Here is a 20725-nt window from a genome sequence, read left to right on the forward strand (position 1 = left end):
TGTCATCTCCCCTTTTATAGGTTAACAAGCTAGGAACAAAATGAGAGTTCTGACTCCTTTTCCAATGTGTGGTTGTCTACTGTCTTTGTTGCCTGGAACTCAGTGTCACGCAATGAAAGGGAGACTTTTCCAATGTGTGGTTGTCTACTGTCTTTGTTGCCTGGAACTCAGTGTCACGCAATGAAAGGGAGACAAACTTAAGTGATTATTCCAAGATCCCACACAAACTCCTATAGGAATAGGAACAGGGTAGGGGGTGGGGGATGGGGGGTGGCCCTTGCATCTTGGTTGATCAGACTACAAGCTCAAGCCCTAGGTACACCACTGCAGAACTCTCCATGTTGCACTGAGCATTTCAAGTGGCAGCTCCTCAGAACACATTAGTTAATTTGATTTCCACCTGGTACTGATCTCCTCCTTGCAGTTGATTTTATTTTAGAAAGTAATTTGTAGTTTAGAGATGGCAAGCCAAAAGCTTGTAATGAATTAGGAGCCTATAGGAAACATATATTTATTCTAAAGTAAAGCAGGTTTGGCTCTGTGTTCCCACCCAAATCTCATCTTGAATTGTAATTCCCATATATTGAGGGAGGGACCCATGATCCCCATGTGTCGAGGGAGGGAGGTGATTGAATTATGGGGGCGGTTTCCCCCATACTGTTCTCATGATAGTGAGTTCTCATGAGATCTGGTGGTTTTTATAAGTGTTTCATAGTTCCTCCCTTGCTCCCTTCTCTCTCCTGTTGCCTTCTGAAAAAGATGCTTGCTTCCTCTTCACCTTCTGCCACGATTGTAAGTTTCCTGAGGCCTCCCCAGCCATGCAGAACTGTGAGTCAGTTAAACCTCTTTCCTTTGTAAATTACCCAGTCTCAGGGAAGTTCTTCATAGCAGTGTGAAAATGGACTAATACAAGCATGTTTTTGCAGTAAGTTATTAACCGTCAGGGTTAACTTTGATATGTGTATTTAGCAATCTGCTAAGAGGCATTTTGTGTGCCAGGTTATTAACCACAGTGTCAAGTTCAATAGCAAAGGAGTCTTTTTTATCTACCTTCCCCCCTGACTTTATTTCAAAGCATAATCAAAGCTTTATTCTTCATTAGATTTAGTATTAGCGAATTTAGTTTTTGGCAATTTTTATTCTAGTTCTGTTATATACCATTCATAAATTGAAATGATTGTGCCAAAACATGTTAAGTTTATAGAATGGTAATGTACTGTTGGGTGCATTGTCATGGTACATTATAGATGACTCTGGAGCAAGATTTACAAGTAACAAATACAAGAAAGTTGTAAGTATGAAAAATCTGTACTTAACTGTGTTTCACTCATAAAAACACTGCTATCTACTTTCCCCATGACCACTACCACCTCAATTACACAAAATTAAAATGATCCTACTCTTTGCTTCATGTCGCAGACACCTTTGTAATTGTATTAATTCCTGCATCTGTGGCCCTCCCTTTTGTAGGCAGGCACCAGTGGTATATTTGATATATGTCCTTCCCTTCCACCTTTCACTTATTTAAATTGTGGTGTTTATGTGTGTTGTAATTAATGAGCATGGCTTTGGGCTCTGAATCTCTAATTCTTTTTCACTCAGTGTTTATGATATCTGTCTATGTGGCTATATATGAATTTGGTTCATTGCTTCTGACTGCTATGTAGATATCCATCTTCTGAATACACCAAAGTTTTCTTATCCATTTTCCTACCGATGGACAACTCTTTGCTTCTAAAGCTAGAGCTACGTAAGGATGCACAGTGTTGTATTTGCTTCTTTGTGGATGTATGCAAGAGCTTATCTCAGAGCACAGGTTAAGAAAATGCCCAGGTTTAGCAGATTTTTAGCATCTTTAAGGCAAAACTCAGTGCCATCAGTATAATATAGGATCTCTGGAGCTTTAAAATATATACATTTTGTATAAAAGATGACACTCAAAAGTGCAGTTGAGAGTATCATTAATTATGAACTGCAGTGTCTGAAGAGTCTATTTTTGTAGCGTCCTTTTCCTTTCCTCCTAATGACTGTGCAGGTGTTGGTGACCGCCTTACCTGCTCACCTGCTGAGCCCAGGTTCCCAGGGAGGGAGCCAGCCCAAGTTATTTGAGGACTAGGCAAATGTAGCATGTCAATTTCTATTTAAAGAAATTATTTCATCACCTAGTAGGTACTTAAATGTTTTTTTTAATGTTACTCTTTTTGCTTTTCTTTATCCCTATGCATCATAAATTAGAGTTAATGCAAGTCTTTGTTCCTGTTGTTTATTGAACTTGCTGTAGAATAGCAGTGCTGGAATATGTTATTCTAACAAGTAAATACTGCATCATGTACCACAGGATATTATAATTTGTTTTTATATATCTTTATATATTCATCTTTGTGTCAGAATCTGTTGGGAAAAAAAAGGTTTGGAACCAATGTTTGTTTGACTGATGGTGTTTGAAAAATTTTAAGTGTAGTTTATTCAGAAACCCTGAGGAAAAGATCACACATGCAGCCCAGCTCAGTGAAGTTTTGAGAGGGGTTCTCAGGGTGGTGAAAGGAGAAATAATCAACCAGTCAGAACAGTTAAATTAGCTGGCCCCAGAAAGGATCTGTGAGTTGGAAGACGGCCCTCTTACCCTGCTGACTAGTTGATTTCCAGTACCTAGCCTGGCTTACCCCAGGTCATTTCCCCCTATTCCTCAAAGACTTAAGGGCCTGACTCACCCCCTCTCTCTGCAGAACCTCTCTAATACACGTACCTGTCACTGCTTCCACATCCATGGCTGCTGACATCCTTGACCTCTCCTCCACTGACCTGTCTTCCTTCTGATCTCTGCCTCCCACCTCCACAGTCATACCTTTGACTTGTGGCCTGCCTCACTTTAGATTCCTAATCACTGACCTCAAATAGTCCTCAAAGCCGCTTGGCATGCATGTGTATTTCCGTGGTCATTCACTCTCCTGCCCTTCCACATGACTGTTTCATGCCTTCTCCTCCCTCAGTCCTCCAGTGCCTCCTTCCCTCCCTTGCTCTTGGCTCATGACCTTGCTTCCTACCTCACTGAGAAAATGGGTGCACTACATGAAAACTCCCGCCAGCTGCACCACTTGCATGCATTTGTGCCCATGTATTTGACCTTTTCTCATGTGACTGCAGATGGCCCACATCTGCGCCCCATGAGGGACACCTCCACACTCAGGGGCTGCATCCCATTCTCTCACATCTCTCCAGCACAGGCTCCAGGAGACTCCCTCACTCTCGCTTGCATTGTCTTTTTCCCTTTCTATAGGATCATCCTCATTGGTGCATAAACATGCTGTTATTTCTTCTACCCTGGCCTCACATTTCCCTCTAATTACTGCCTCATTTGTCTTTAAACAAAACTTGTGTAAATTGTTCATGCTTACTGTCTCCAATTCCTATTCTTTCATATTATCTTGAATCATTAGTCCACCAAGACACCACTTCTGAAAGTCTCTGGTGATCAGCACCTTTCTAATGCCATGGTGCTTTCTCAGGCCTCACCTTACCTGACTCCTCTCTCCTGGAAACACTATTTTCACTTGATTTTCAGGTCCCTACATCACTTGCTTTTCCTCCTGCCTTTCTGACCACTCTTCTTTAGTGTCTCTTCCTCCTTCCCTCCCTCCATGTCTCATCCCCTCCGTTTCTCTCTTCCTCTCTCCCTTTTTTTTTGTGTGTGTTTTGTTGTGCGTGCTTCTTGCCCACTCTCCTTCTCTGATGGCCAGACCGTCTTGGGCTCTGTTCTTGGGCCATGCGTCTGCTTTTGTCTGGTCTCAACACAGCGGCCAGAGTGGTTTTGTTAATAACCTTACACATCACTTCTCCATCCAGAAACCTCCAGCAGGTTCGCATCTGATTTAAAGTAAAAGTCAGTGTCCTCACTATGACTTTTGAAACCCTATAGAATCAGGCCCATGATTATCTCTCTGCCCTTATCATCAACTCCTCTCAACGTTCTTCAGTCCATTCCAGACACACAGGTCTTCCTCTGTGTTCCTTGAACAGCCAGGCTACTGCCTCAGGGCCTTTACATTTGCCTTTCCCTTGACCCAACGTGCTTTTCCCCCAGAAGAAAGCCTGTCCAGCTTCCTTCCTTCAGGTCTTTATTGAGAGTCACCTTCCCCTGGCTATCCTGTCTACATTTAAGTCCTCCTACCAAAACGTCCTCTTCTTTGTTTCATAAACTATGTATGTTACTTATGAATAGTTTAATTATATGTCTTCTCCAAAAAGGTAAGCTCCAGCTGTGCTTAAGTTTAGTTCCAATCTACAGCACCTAGAGAGTATTTGGTATGTGGTAGTTGCCTACTGAGCATTTGATGAATGAATGCATGTAAGCAGACACCTTAAGAAGGATACAGTATATAATACTGGCATAAGGACAGACTTATAGACCAATGCAATAGAATTGAGAGGCCAGAAATAAACTCTCACATACAGTGTTCAACAAGGGTGTCAAGATAATTGAATGAGGAAAGAATAATCTTTTCAGCACGTGGTGCTGGGACAACTGGATAGCCATATGCAAACGAATGAAATTGGATCCCTACCCCACGCTACGTGGAAAAAATAACTCAAAATAGATCAAAGACCTAAGTATAAGAGCCAAGACTAGAAAACTCCTAAGAAGAAACAAGGATGTAAATCTTTGTGATTTTGAATTAAACAGTGGTTCTTAGATGTGACACCAAAAGCACAAGCAATAAAAGAAAAAGAAGATAGGCCAGGTGCGGTGGCTCATGCCTGTAATCCCAGCACTTTGGGAGACCGAGGCGGGCAGATCATGAGGTCAGGAGATTGAGACCATCCTGGCTAACACAGTGAAACCCCATCTGTACTAAAAATACAAAAAATTAGCCAGGTGCGGTGGCGGGCGCCTGTAGTTCCAGCTACTCAGGAGGCTGAGGCAGGAGAATGGCATGAACCCGGGCGGTGGAGCTTGCAAGTGAGCCAAGATCACGCCACTGCACTCCAGCCTGGGAGACAGAGTGAGACTCCATCTCAAAAAAAAAAAAAAAAAAAAAGGAAAAAGAAGATACACTGGGCTTCATCAAAATTGAAACCTTTTGCGCTTCGAAGGATACCACAGAAAGGTTGCAGATATTTGCAAATCACATATCTGAGAAGGAACTTGTATCTAGAATATATAAAGAACTATTAAAACTCACAATTAACCCAATTAAAAAATGGGCAAAGGATCCGAATAGACATTTCTACAAAGAAGATTTTTTAAGTGGCCAGCAAGCACATGGAAAGATATTTACATCATTAGCCATCAGGGAACTACAGATCAAAACCACTATAAGATAATACTTTATACTCATTAGCATAGATATAAACAAAAAGGCAAATAATAACAAGATTTGGTGAGGATGTAGAGCAGTTGAAACCCTTGTACACTGCTGGTGGGAATGTGAAATGGTACAGCCACTGTGGAAAACGGTTTAGCAGTTCCACTAAATGTTAACCATAGAGTTACTATGCGATCCAGCAATTCCACTCCTAAGTATATACCCAAGTGAAATAAAAACATATGTTTACACAAAAACTTGCACATTAATATTCATAGCAGCATTATTTGTGATAGCCTCAAATGGAAACAACCCAAATGTCCACCAAATGATGAATGGATAAATGAAATGTGGCTTATTTATACAATAGAATATTGTTAGGCAATAAAAAGAAATGAACTAGTAATACATGCCACAATATGGATGAAACTTGAAAACACTATGCTAAGTGAAGGAAGCCCATCACAAAGGACCACATACTGTATGATTCCATTTATGTGGAATTTCCAGAATAACTACTTTAATACAGAAAGTAGACTGGTGGTTGCCTATGGGAGATAAGGGATTGGAAAATGACCATTAAGGGGCATAGGCTTTTTGGAAGGTGCAAGGAAAATGTCCTAAAATGTATTGTGGTGATAGTTGCACAAACTCTGGGTATACTAAAAGGTATTGAATTATATACTTTCATTGGGAGAATTCTATGGTATGTGAATCAATAAAGCTGTTGTTGGTTTTTTTTAAAACAAGAATACATTTACAAGCCTAGAGAGTGTTCTAATTCTTTTAGAATTGATATCCGAGAAGAATGGTATCCGAGAAGATTAAATAAATAAATAAATAAATAAATAAATAAATAAGTTAGAAATGTTCTATGGCCTATTTTATTAGTAACTAATCTTTAGCCTTTGAGGGTAGATTTGACTTTAGAATAGCCAAAAATAATTTAATACCAAATCTCGGGAGTTTATCGGTAGCCAAACTGCCTCATACAGTTGGGAGTAGAAAACCAACAACAGAAAGCCATTTTCACTTACTCACTGTGACTAGATAGATACCTAAGAGTTCCACAAATCTTTTGTGACTTTGCAATTCCATTTCCCTAGAGTAAGCACAGAGCCTCTCAAACTCAGTGCTAAGTGAACCACAGTTATTTGAATGTATAAGTTCTTGGGAGTTTCTTTAAACTTCATTTACATTACTTTATAGTCTAAGTGTATTTGGACTCCTCAGCTAAATTGCACCTTGTGTGCAAAAAAATTGTTTTGTATTTCCTTTGCAAATCCTCCTACCCACCCCCTAATCCCCACCCTTGATCCCTAACCACCACCACCTAGACAAAGGCATAAAAAAGGTGATTTAAAATCCTCATTTTAAAATTGATTACTGTCACAGGTCAGGTTTCCCAGCAAAGCAAACTCTGAGATGGAGACTAGTGTGCAGGACTTTCATTAGAGAAAGCTCTTGAGAATCAACACTTGAAAGAGATGGGAAAGGAAGCTGATTGAACAGAGGGAGAAGTTGGGCAACAAAGCCTCAGCTGATTTCATAGGGAGCTCTGAAGCTGGAGTGGCCAGGTTATTATTTTCCATCCCGATAGACTAGTCAGTGGGTACAGCAGCCTCAGGAGACAGAAGCGAGTGTGGTCAAGGTGGCTCTCCTCAGCTCAGGTGTGTCTTATAGTAGCCCTTGCAGCAGCTGGGAGAATAATTCCTTCAGTTCTGATGGGACATCTCGGCAGCACGTCCCAGCATTCTCTGGAGTTCCCTTATACTCGGAGTGTTGCCTCTTCCAAGGTCCAACTCCTTAAGCAACTGTTTCTGCAAAGGTGTGCTTAGGGACTGTGATTCAAAGTAATCTCGACATTATAAACTTCAGATTTGTGCTGTGATATACTTTGAAAATAGGGAGTTTCTTCTAATCAGATTGGCGTTAACTTTATGACTATATAAGATATCAGTGCTATATTATAAAGCCTAAGCAATAGAAAAAAATGCCTGGACTTGGCAGATACCTAATCCATTTATAGAAGTTCATCTGTGAATGGATTAGAAGCTTAAGGAACTTATGACCAAATGCAGTTTTTCAGGACTCTGCCAAAGTTTGAAGGAAGTGCTTTTTGAACTGTAATCTATTACATTATAAAAAGATGACATGAATGTTCTCATCAATATTTTCCAGAGTGCAGGGTACCTTTCTTATGGCTTTAGTTCACATGGACTTGAATATCATATTCAGGAATCTTATTTCAGGTTGATCACTTGATTTATAAAAGTGTGTGGCAAATGACAGTTATTGACATATGATTTCCTTATCATAACCAGGGAATTCTCTGAGACATATAATTCTGGCATAGGTGAAAAGCTAGATATGTAATCTTTTTTTTCTTTTTTCTTTTTTTGTGATGGAATTTCACTCTTGTCTTCCAGGCTGGAGTGCAGTGGCACCGTCTCAGCTCACTGCAACCTCTGCCTCCTGGGTTCAAGCAATTCTCTTGCCTCAGCGTCCCAAGTAGCTGGGATTACAGGTATCCGCCACCACGGCTGGCTAATTTTTGTATTTTTAGTAGAGATGGTGGCTCACTATGTTGCCCAGGCTGGTCTCGAACTCCTGACCTCAGGTCTTCTGCCCACCTCACCCTCCCAAAGTGCTGGGATTACAGGCATGAGCCACTGTGCCTGGCAATATATAATTTTTCACAGCCGTCAGGGCTCAGATTTTTCATGCTGTAAATTATATTCGTAGTTTTTCTACTTTATTCCAGAAAAAAATTCAAATATTTTTCTACTTTATTCTAAAAACAATGGCAGAAACTAGTAGAATAAAAGTCAACTGCTTACCCATATACCTGCAGTGAACATTGGGAATTTGAAATTAAAAACATAACACCATTTACATTAGCTCCAAAAAAATGCAGTCCTTAGGTGTAAATCTAAAAAGAAATGTACAAATATAGATGAGAAAAACTGCTAAACTCTACTGAAAGAAATCAAATAAAATATAAATAAATGGAGAGATATCCCATGTTTATAGATGGGAGGATTCTCTATTAAGATGTCAGTTCTTCTCAACTTGATGTATACATTGAACACAATCTCCATCAAAATCCAAGCAAGTTATTTTATGGATATTGACAAACTGATTCTGTTGTTTATGTGGAGTGGCAAAAGACCCAAAAGAGCCAACACAATGCTGAAGAAAAACAAAGTCAGAGGACTGGCACTAACCAACTTTGAGACTTGCTGTAAAGCTACAGTAATGAAGACAGTGTGGTATTGGTGAAAGAATAGACAAATAAATAAATGGAACAAAACAGCCCCAAAATAGATCTACTATTGGCAAAGGCAATTCAATGGAGAAAGGATAGTCCTTTCAACAAAGGGTGCTGTAACAACTGGACATCACATACAAAAAAAAAAAAAATGAATCTAGATAGGGACCTTATACCTTTAACAAAAATTAATCCCAGACGGATCAGAAACCTAAATGTAAAACACAAAACTATAAAACTTCTAGAAGATAACATAAGAGAAAATCTGGGTGTTCTAGGGTTTGGTAATTAATTACTTTTTAAATTCAGTTCCAAATGCATGAAAGAAATAATTTATAAGTTAAACTTCTTCAAAATTAAAAAGTTCTTCTCTGCAAAAGAGAATGAAAAAAGCCAAAAACCAGGAGAAAATATTTGCAAAATACGTAAATGATAAAGGATTTGTATCCAAAATACACAAAAAAACTCTTGAAACTCAACAATGAGAAAACAACCCAGCCAGGCATGGTGGCTCACGCCTGTAATCCCAGCATTTTGGGAGGCCAAGGTGGGTGGATCACCTGAGGTCAGGAGATCGAGACCATCCTGGCTAACACGGTGAAACCCAGTCTCTACTAAAAATACAAAACTTAGGCAGGCATGGCATGGTGGCGGGTACCTGTAATCTTGGCTACTAAGGAGGCTGAGGCAGGAGAATCACTTGAACCCGGGAGGCAGAAGTTGCAATGAGCTGAGATTGCACCACTGCACTCCAGCCTGGGTGACAGAGTGAGACTCTGTCTCCAAAAAAAAAAAAAGAAAGAAAAAAGAAAACAATCCATAAACAAACAATCCAATAGCTCAGTCACTGCTGTGCAAATGCAAAATGGTACAGCCACTTTGTAGGACAGTTTGGCAGTTTCTTAGAAAACTAAGCATACTTTTACCATATGATTTAGCAGCCATGCTCCTTGGTATTTACCCAAATGGGTTGAAAACTTATGTCCATACACAAACCTGCAGATGGATGTTTATAGCAGCTTTATTCATGATTGTCCAAACTTGGGAGCAACCAAGATGTCCTTCAGTAGATGATTGGATAAAATTATGTTGTACATCTATATGAGGGAATAATAATAACTGTTAAGAAGAAGAAATGAGCTATCAAGCCATGAAAAGACATGGCGGGACCTTAAATGCCTGTTCCTAAGTGGAAGAAGTCAGTCTGAAAAGGCTATATACTGTATGATTCCAAATATATAACACTTTAGAAAAGACAAAACTATAGAGACAGTAAAAAGATCAGTGGCAGCTGGGAGTTGACGGGGAGGGAAGAGATGCAAGGGAGGAAGTGTGGAATGAATAAGTGAACCACAGGGGTTTTTAGGGCAGTAAAACTATCATGTGTGATACTGTAATGGTGGATACATCACATGATGTATGTCTCAGCTCAGGCTGCTATAACAGAATACCAGACCAAGTGGCCTAAATGACGTTTATTTTTCATGCTTCCGGAAGTTGAGAAGTCCAAGATTAAGATGCTAGCAGATTTGATTCTTAGGCCTTCTTGAATCCTCATGTGGTAGACAGAGGAAGCTCTATGTCTGTCTTCCATTTCATATCTGGGCACTGTCCCATCATTGGCACCCCATCCTTATGACCTTGTCTAAACCTAATTACCTCCCTAGCTCCCTGCTTCCTAAAACCATCATGTTGGAGGTTAGCACTTCAAAATGTGAATTTGTGGGGACACAAAAATTCAATCCATAACAATGCATTTGTGAAAACCTGTATAGTGAACCCTAATGTAAACTATGGACATTGGTTAATAATAATGTATCAGTATTGGTTCATCAGTTGTAGCAGATGAACAATAAAAATGTTAGACCTTAATAATAGGGGAAACTGGGAGAATGATGGGTATACAGCAACTCTCTACTTTCTGTGTAGTTTTTCTACAAAATAAAACTGCTTTAAAAAATAAAATCTCTTAATAAAAAATAGTAGAACTTCATTAGAATTTAACATGTTCTAATATATAGATCAAATTTAAGCCAAAAAATGAGTTATTTGTACTTGTACAGAACTGGAATCAGTGTCTTTCTTCTTCTTTCTTCCTCTTTCTCCAATCCCTCAACCTTCTCAAATGCTTTTCATTATGAACAGAAAGTGTACAGAAAAAGCAAAATGCAAATGGCTGTTAAGTGTGTGAATAGATGCTCAACATCATTCAGAGTAAGATAGGCAAGTGGAAACTAAACTGAAACACCTGTTGTCACCTTATCAGATTGGCAGAAATCCACCAGAGGGATATTACCTTGGGTCGACAAGGCTGTGGAGGACCAGGCAGTCTCATATTCAGCTGTTGATTTTACGTGTGTGCTTAATACCATGTATGGAACAATTTGACAGAATCTACTTAAATTACAACTGTGTATATCCTTTGACCCAGCAGTTCTGTCTTTGGGAATGTATTCCACAAATATACTTGCCTGTGCACAAAATGACAAATGTTGGAGGAAATTTATTGCAGCACCCTTACTAATAACAAAAATATTGGAAATAGTAAATGTCCATCACTGGTCGATAAAGTATGGGTATTGTCTAGGTACTAATATGGAAAGATCTCTAATATGAGGAAATACAAAAAAGGAAAATGCTGAACAATTTTTCTGTATGCTCCTTTTATATAAAAATGGAGAAAATATTAATATATTCTGATTGTACATGTGGGCAGGAGGCACAGTGGGGCATTGGGAAGATGAGAGGAGGGGTAGGGGTATCACTATATACCTTTTTTCCTAACCATGTGACTGTATTACCTTCAAACTATAGTTCAAAAAGATACAGGTATATACATTTTTTAATAATAAATTCAGAATAGCTAGGATAAATCATTTTTGCTGTTGTTAAACCTTAAAAATTATTTTTATCTACCTATGAATATTTATCTTCCCTTGAGTGTTTTCGGTATGGCAAGTTCTGAGTTGTTAAAATTGATTGTTATTGTCATTTTGTAGCTGAGAGGGTCTCCCTAGTGAAAACCTGACTTTCTCAAAGAAGTAGTTCAAATTTCTCCTTACTTTTCTGACAGTAGTGTGCCTCAAGCATATATTAAGAACATAACAAGTAATAAACCCTAAACCAGTATTTTCTTCAAGAAAATATATCAGTGGAGAACAGAAAATGTTATCTTTGAAAAAAATATGTAGTTATAAAAAGTTTTAGCTCTTTTTTTGTTACAAACTCTGTTCAATTGTATGAAGTTGCTCTCTCTCAGAGCAAAGACTTGCCAGTTGGCTTTACTTCTTTCATCCCCTTTCTTCTGTATCCACTGCCTCTGTACATTTTTCCCACTTCCCTTGCTCTGACAAAGATATCAAAGGTTACATTAAAGCAAAACCTGAGAAGCTTGAGTTATTGCTGATAAGTTCAACAAGGAGTAGATTTAAATGCAATCTGAGAAGTAGAAGATGGGAAGCATTCCTTCCTGAATCCACATGCTCTGTTAGGCCCTAAGGCACAATGAAAAGTAGGACATGAACCCTGGGCCCGGAAGCTGATGACAGTGGAGGACAGAAAGTGATCACCCACTCTAAGAATTCTACACACAGTGTTATCTATACGTTTCTGTCTCTGCCAGGCTTCTTGTCTTTACTCTCATCAGTGTTTGGATAGCTCCTGACAGAACAAAGGCTGGGTTTGGTGTTCTGTAATCCCAGCTCTTTGGGAGGCTGTGGGAAGATTGCTTGAGCTCAGGAGTTCAAGACCAGCCTGGGCAACATGGCAAAACCCCGTCTCTACAAAAAATACAAATATTAGCTGAGTGTGGTGGTGCACACCTGTAGTCCCAGCTACTCTGGAGGCTGAGGTGGGAAGATCACTTGAGCTCAGCAAGCAGAGGTTGTAGTGAGCTGAGATAGTGTCACTACACAGCCTGGGTGACAGAGTGAGACCCCGTCTCAAAAACAAAAAATACCAAAAAAAAAAAGATGCATTGCCTGTGTTGTAGGCAATGATATTTCTAATGTAAGGAAACATGGTCATAGATTTGGGAGATGTAGGTCATTTTCAGGATATTCACCCTTAACCTGAGAACTGGTTTAGCAGATTTTGCTGAGTTGTTTTTAGATGGTTTGTTTGGAATCCTAGTTTAATTCTTCATTGTTTTACCTGTGATTTTGGGAGAAATATATATGATAAAGTAAAAGTCTTTTTAAAATAAAGTTTTTAATTTTAAGATAGTTTTAGATTACAGAAAAGTTAACAAGCTAGAACTGATAGTTCCCATATACTCCATAGCTAGTTTCCCCTACTTTTAACATCTAACACTGGTATGGTACACTTGTTATAATTAGTGAATAACTATTAATATTTTAGTATTAACTAAAGTTCATGCTTTATTCAGATTTCCTTAGTTTTTATCTGATAAGATTCATCTTGCATATTTCCTGCCTCGGTCCTAGACCCAGCCATTTTTCCAAGGAGCTCTGGTTCCTTTGTTTTGGACAATGGTATTAGAAACCAAGATCTGTGTGCATCTCTTAACTTTTTTTTTTACTTTTTTTTTTTTTTTTGAGACAAAGTCTCGCTCTGTAGCCCAGGCTGGAGTGCAGTGGTGCAATCTCAGCTCACTGCAAGCTCCTTTTCCCAGGTTCACGCCATTTTCCTGCCTCAGCCTCCCGAGTAGCTGGGACCACAGGCACCCGCCACCACGCCTGGCTAATTTTTTGTATTTTTAGTAGAGACGGGGAGGGGGGGTGGTTTCACTGTATTAGCCAGCATGGTCTCGATCTCCTGACCTTGTGATCCGCCCATCTTGGCCTCCCAGCATCTCTTAACTTTTAACCTGAATCCCTCTATTTAAGATGGATTTCTTGCAGTTAACATAGTTGAGCCTTGCTTTTTATTCTAACTCTGACATTCTTTGTCTTTGAATCAGTATATTTAGGCCACCTGGAGTGTCCTGCATCCTGCCCTCCTCGCCATGACTGTGTCAGGTGACCGCAGGAGGTCGATTGTGTGTTCTCCTTGCACTGTTGTAGAGCCACCCACTTTCCTGTGGCCCCTGCGGTACCACATCTGCCTTATAGCTAACAGTTTAAGGTTTACAAGTGTGTATTTCTCTATTGTGACTTAAATTCTCACTTGATACAATTAAAGTAAATGAAGTAAGTATATAGTAGAATGAAATCATAATCTTAAGATATCACTTTGCTTTGTAGGCCTTAGTTAGAGAATATTTCCAGGCACACAGTTTTTATATGTTCCTTGGTTTTTTTTACTTGTCAAGTGATCAAAATAATTGTTGAAAAAACAAAGCAAGCTCCAAATCACACATAACCCTCTTGCAGATTTTATTTCCTTTCACCATCATCAAATCTGCTCTAGAAACTGCTTTGTGCGTGAAATGTGGCTCTGAATGAGAGGAAAACAAACTTTAACACATGTAAATTGCTTTAAGCTGTATAAGATGTGTTCTTTGGTGACACAGGGCATGCCAAAGCCTTGAAAGCCAGCTTTCTCACCGCAGGGACAAATGACAGCCCCATCATTCAGTGTCCCTCAACTACAACAAGCCTCTTGATTAGCAGGTCCCTACAATGGAGATTATATTTTAAGAGAGAAGAGCCGATGAGACACATGATTTAATTTGTCTGTAACCCTTTAGATTATTTTCTTGTATTCATTTGGTCTAATTGATATTTCCCCCAATCACCTTTTTATTAAATGATGAAATAGAGAAGGAGCCGGGTGCAGTGACTTATGCCTGTAATCCCAGCACTTTGGGAGGCCAAGGCAGGTGGATCACCTGAGGTCAGGAGTTCGAGACCAGCCTGGCCAACATGGTGAAACCTGTCTCTACTAAAAATACAAAAAAATTAGCCAGGCGTGGTGGTGCATGCCTGTAATCCCAGCTACTCAGGAGGCTAAGGCAGGAGAATCGTTGGAACCTGGGAGGTGGAGGTTGCAGTGAGCCGAGACTGTGCCATTGCACTCCAGCCTGGGCAACAAGAGTGAAACTACACCAAAAAAAAAAAAAAAAAAAAAAGGAAGGAAGGAAGGAAGGAAAATACTTTTCATGCTTTCATACTGACCAGTTCTCCGTCTCTCATTGTTTTGACTCTCCTAACATATTCCCTTTTCTCCCTGTATACTTCTTTTAGATTCCAGCTTTCTATTAATATTTATTGAGACTCAGAAACCAATACCCCCAAATACTGCACTTTGACATGCTGAACTGAAAAGGGAGCCTGAGGGTCTCTCTGACCTCCCCCATACCGTCTCTCCCAAAGCATCGGATTCTCTAAAGTTCCCTTGTCTGCCTAAAGTCCAGACTTACCAAAGAAGAAAACAATTAACTGCTGTTCACTTCCCTGAGTTCTCATTAACTGAATCCATATCACATATTTTCTCCTGTTAATCTGCTTTTTGTGAGTTGTTTTTTCAGCAAACCTTCAGGGGTTTGCTGTACATCTTTTAAGTCCAACTCCTTGTTCACTTGACTGATCTTGGGAAGTCACCCATGCAGACAGCCCAGAGGCCTAGGCCTTTTGTGATATTAGCAATTCCTGTCATTCCCTGTGTGGATCCTCAGCACACCAGGAATGGAGCTTGGTTGGAGTGGAGCAAGGTGAGCTGGGTCATAGACACAGCCCTGCCCTGAAGACGTCTTCTCAGGGTGTCCACCAGGGTATAGGGCCTGAAGACACTGCCGGAGAATTCCTTTTAAACTCCAGAGAAGAGTCCTAGTCATTATGTTATTGAGGCACACATTTTGTGATGCTTTCTCATCTTTTATCAAATTCATATGAGTTAATTAACTGATTAAATAGAGTTTTCAGTCTTTCTATACAATCTATACCAAAGGATGGCAAACCCCAGCCAAAGGACCAAATCCTCCTGCCACCTATTATTAAAGTTGTATTGGCACCCAGCTGCACCCGTTTGTTTATATATTCTGCTTTTCATGTTGCAAGGAATGGCAGAGTTGAGTAATTGTGACAGAGATTGTGTGGCTACAAAACCTAAAATATTTACTCTGTGGCCTTTTAAGAAGTTTGCTGACCCTGCTGGAGATTAAGAATCTTTTGTGATAGAAATTGCATTGAATCTATAGATCACTTTGGGTGATATACACATTTTAACAATTTTAAGAGTTCTAATACAGCACATGAACACAGAATGTCTTTTCATTTATTTGTGTCTTATTCAGTTTCTTCTGGCAATGTTTTGTGGTTTCAGTGTACACGTTTTTCATCTCCTTGGTTACATTTATCCCTAAGTATTTTAGTATTTTTATTCTTTTTGATGCTATTGTAAAAATGATTGATTCCTCAATTTCCTTTTCAAATTGTTCATTGTTAGTATATAGAAATGTAACTGATTTTTGTGTGTTGATTTTGTATTCTACAATTCTGCTGAGTTCATTTATTCTAATGGGTGTGTGTATGTGTAGAATTAGGGTAGTCTACATTTAAAATAATGTAATCCACTAACAGAGATAATTTTACTACTTTCCAATTTGGATACCTTTTATTTATTTTTATTTATTTGTTTTCTTAATTGCTCTGGCAATTAAGAACGTACTGGACTTCCAGTACTTTGTTGACAAGAAGTGGCAAGACTAAGCATTCCTCGCCATGTTGCTGATCTTAGAGGGAAAGCTTTCAGTTTTCCATCATTTGGTATGACGTTAGCTCTAGGCTTTTTCATATATAACCTTTAGTATGTTAAGGTAATTTGTTTTTACTCCTAGTTTGTTGAGTGTTTTTATCGTGAAAGGGTATTGAATTTTGTCATATACTTTTTTTGCATCAATTGAAATAATGTGGTTTGTCCTTCATTCTGTTAGTGTGGTGTATTATGTTGATTGGTTTACATATGTTGTTCCGTCCTTGTAGTTCAAGAATAAATCCCACTTGGTCATGCTGTGTAATTTTTTTAATGTGTTGTTGAATTGGTTTGCTAGTATTTTGTTAAGGAATTTGCATCAATAGTGATTAGGGATATTGGACTATAGTTTTCTTTTTTTAATTATATCTTTGGTTTTGGTATCACAGTGATATTGACCTCATAAGATGAGTCTGGAAGTATTCCCTTCTTGTCAGTATTTTGGAAGAATTTGAGATGTATTGGTGGTAATTCTTCTTTAAATGTTTGGTGGAATTCACCCATGAAGCTCTCTGGTCCTGGGCGTTTCTTTGTTGGTAGGTTTTTTATTACCGATTCAATCTCCTTACTAGTATAATTCTGTTCAGATTTTTTTCTTCATGATTCAGTTTTGATAGGTTGCATGTTTCTAGGAATTTATTTATTTCCAGTTTATCCAGTTTATTGCTGTATAATTGTTCTTAGTAGTCTCTTATATTTTATTTCTGTGGCATCAGTTGTAATGTTTCTTCTTACATTTCTGATTTTTGGTATATGAGTCTTCTTTTTTTTCATTAGTCTAGCTAAGGATTGTTAATTCTGTTGATCTTTTCAAAAGATCAACTCTTACTTTTGTTGATTTTTTTTTTTGCTGTTGTTTTTCTATTCTCTGTTTTATTTATTTTTGCTCTCATCTTTATTATTTCCTTTCTTCTGCTAACTTAGTTTGTTCTTTTTGTAGTTTCTTGAGGTTAAAATCAAGTTATTGACTTGAGATCTTTTTTTTATAATGTAAGCATTTACCACTATAAACTTCCCTCTTAGTAGTGTCGTTGCTATGTCCCATAAGTTTTGGTATGTTGTGGTTTTGTTTTCATTTGCTTCAAGATATTTTCTAATTTCCTTTGTGATGTCTTCTTTGACTCATTGATTGTTCAAGAGTGTGTTAATTTCCACAATTTGTGAATTTTCCAGTTTCCTTTTACTTTTGATTTCTAGTTCCATTCCATTTTGGTCAGAAATGATACTTGGTATGATTTTAGTCTTTTTAAATTTAAGGCTTGTTTTGTGGCCTAAGGTATGATCTGTACTAGAGAATCTTTTATATGTACTTGAGAAGAATGTTTATTCTGTTGTTACTGGGTAGAGTGTTCTATATATATCTATTAGGTTAAATTGGTCTGTGATGTTAAGTCCTCTGTTTCCTTATTGATCTTATGTCTGATTGTTTTATCCGTTATTGAAGTGCAGTATTGAAATCTCCTACTATTACTCTATTAGTGTTCATTTCTCCCTTCAATTCTGTCAGTATTTGTTTCATATATTTAGTTACTCTGATGTTAGATGCATATACAATTATAATTGTTATATCTTTCCAGTAAATTGGCCCTTTCATTTTTACATAATATCCTCAATTGTCTCTTATAACAGTTTGTTAATTAAAGTCTGTTTTGTCTGATGTAAGTATGGTCATTCCGGCTCTCTTTTTGTTGCCATTTTCATGGTAAATGAAAATGAGCATTTTTCCTCATTCTTTCACTTTCATTATGTGTATGTCTTTACATCTGCAGGTAATTGGATCTTGTTGTTGTTGGTTTTTTTTTTTAAATCCATTCAGCCACTCTGTGTCTTTTGATCAGGGAGTTTAACCCATTTACACTTAAAGTAATTACTGATAGAGCAGACTTACAATTGCCATTTTGTGCATTGCTTTCAGTATGTCTTGTAATTATTTTGCTGCACTTTTTCTGTCTTGCTGCCTTCCTTTGTATTTTGTTGATTTTTTTTTTGTAGGAACTTGCTTTGATTCCTTTCTCATTTTCTTTTTTGTGTTTTGTACAGGTATTTTCTTTGTAGTTATTATGGGGATTACATAAAATATCTTATAGTTTAAACTGATAAAAACTTTAGTAGCATGCAAAAAAATCTTCTTGTTTACATTTTCCCCTCACCACTTTTATTATCAATGTCACAAATAACTATTTCTTTTTTGAGACAGGGTCTCACTCTGTCACTCAGGCTGGAATGGAGTGGCACAATCACAGCTCACTGCAACCACAACTTCCCTGGGCTCAGGTGATCCTCCCACCCCAGCCTCCCGAGTAGCTTGAACTATAGACATGGGCCACCATGCCTGGCTAAATTTTCTATTTTTTTGTGAGACAGGGTTTTACCATGTTGCCCAGGCTGGTTTCAAACTCCTGGGGCTCAATGATTCACCCACCTAGGCCTCTCAAAGTGCTGGAATTATAGGCATAGTACCCGGCCACAAATTACATTTTTTGATCCATTAATATTCTTTTGTAGTTAGTTTTATGTTTTTATCTTTAAAGTGTATACTAGAATTAAAAGTGACTTATATACCACCATTGCATTATTAAAGGATTTTTTATTTGTCTATATATTTACCTTTACCAGAGAGTTTATTTTTTCTTATGCTGTTGTGTTGTTATCTTGTGTCCTTGAGCTTCTGCTTGAAGGAATGTCTGTAGCATTATGTGTAAGGCAGTTGTAGTAGTGATGAAATCCCTCAGGTTTTACTTATCTGAAAGGTCTTTATTTCTCTCCTACATTTTTGAAGGATGATTTTTCCAGGTATAGAATTCTTGGTTGGGAGTTTTTTCTTTCAGTACTTTGAATATATCATCTTGTTCTCTTCTGGCCCCCAATCTTCCTGCTGAGAAATCTGCTGATAATCTGGGAATTCCCTTGTACATGATAAGTTACTTTTCTCTTGCTGCTTTCAAGATACTCTGTCTTTGATTTTGACAGTTTGATTATAATGTGTCTTGGTGTAGGCCTCTTTGGGCTCATCTTAGTCACTTTTCAACTTCTTGAATTTGGATTTACATTTCCTCAGATTTGGGAAGTTTCCAGCTATTATTTCCTCAAATTAAGTTCTGTTCCCATTTCTTTCTCTCTCTTCTCCTCTGGAACTCTTATAATATATAATTGGTCCAACTGATGGTGTTTCATTAAACTTTCTTCACTTTTCTTCTTTTGTTGTTTTTGCTCCTGTGACTCAATAATTTCCAATGACCTATCTTTGAGTTCACTGATTCTTTTTTTTCTGCTTGTTCAAATCTGCTGTTGAACCTCATTAGTGAATTTTTTTTTTTTTTTTTTTGAGACAGAGTTTCACTCTTGTTGCCCAGGCTGGAGTGCAGTGGCACCATCTTGGCTCACTGCAACCTCTGCCTCCTGGATTTAAGCAATTCTCCTGCATCAGCTTCCCAAGTAGCTGGGATTACAGGTGGCTGCCACCACGCCTGGCTAAATTTTTTGTATTTTTAGCAGAGACGGGGTTTCACCATGTTGGTCAGGCTTGTCTTGATCTCCTGACCTCAGTTGATCCACCTGCCTTGGCCTCCCAAAGTAGTGAGATTACAGGTGTGAGCCACCATGCCTGGCTGAATTTTTTTTTTTTTTTTTAATACAGACAAGGCCCTGCCATGTCACCAGGCTGGAGTGTGGTGGTGTGATAATAGCTCACTCCAGCCTCAAATTCCTGGTTTCAAGCAATCCTACAGCCTCAGTCTCCCAAGTAGCTGGGACATCAGGCATGTGGCACCACACCCAGCTAAGTTTTTTATTTTTTATTTTTTTTTTTAGAGATAAGGTCTTGCTATGTTACTTCGGCCAGTCTCAAATCCTGGTCTCAAATGATCCTCCACCTTGGCCTCCCAAAGTGCTGAGATTGCAAGTGTGAGCCATCATACTAGGTGTGACTTGTTAATTCAGTTATTCTTCAGCTCCAGAATTTCTGTTGCGTTCTGTTTTATAGTTTCTATTTGATTACTGATATATTCTCTTTCTGTTCATGCATTGTTTTCCTCATTTTATTTAGTTGTCTGTGACCTCTTATAGCTCACTGAGCTTTTTAAAGACAGTTATTTGAACTCTCTGTCAGGCAATTCACAGATCTTCATTTCTTTTGGGTCAGCTTCTGAAGAATTACTGTGTTTCTTTGCTTGGGCCATTTTTCCTTGTTTTTTTTGTTTGTTTTCGTTTCTGTTTTTTGTTTTTTTTTCATATGGCCTTTTGTTTTTTGCAGGCATTTGGGCATCTGAAGAACAGCCATCTCTCTGTCATTACAGATTAGCTTTATACAAGGAAGGCCTTCACCAGTCAGCCCAGTTAAAGAATCAGAGAGTCTCTCAAATCTTTTCTGGTAGTGTGTCTTCTCTGGGATTATGCATCTAATTTCCCGATTGAAAAGGCTTGCCAGCTTCTTTTTCAGGAGATTATAATTTCTTGCTGCCTCTGGTATCTGTCTGCAGTACTGCAAGTTCTCTGGTGC

General features: G+C 38.5%; 1 protein-coding gene across 7 annotated transcripts in view; it reads left to right on the forward strand.

The window, feature by feature from the left end:
* The window catches only part of ANO10 (anoctamin 10), a 268035-nt gene that overhangs the window by 175964 nt on the left and 71346 nt on the right, over window positions 1-20725 (forward strand). For 2 of the 7 annotated variants that reach the window (XR_010120147.1, XM_063636617.1), the window contains exon 12: window positions 760-828. The exons of the other annotated variants lie outside the window; for them this stretch is intronic. Coding sequence is in view for 1 of the 2 variants with exons in the window: in XM_063636617.1 (XP_063492687.1) it covers window positions 760-828 (69 nt within the window). In the remaining variant the exon portion in view is untranslated. The remainder of the gene's footprint in view (window positions 1-759; window positions 829-20725) is intronic. 7 annotated transcript variants of the gene reach the window in all.

Source organism: Symphalangus syndactylus, chromosome 1, assembly GCF_028878055.3.
Source record: "Symphalangus syndactylus isolate Jambi chromosome 1, NHGRI_mSymSyn1-v2.1_pri, whole genome shotgun sequence".
NCBI classification, from domain to species: Eukaryota; Metazoa; Chordata; class Mammalia; order Primates; family Hylobatidae; genus Symphalangus; species Symphalangus syndactylus.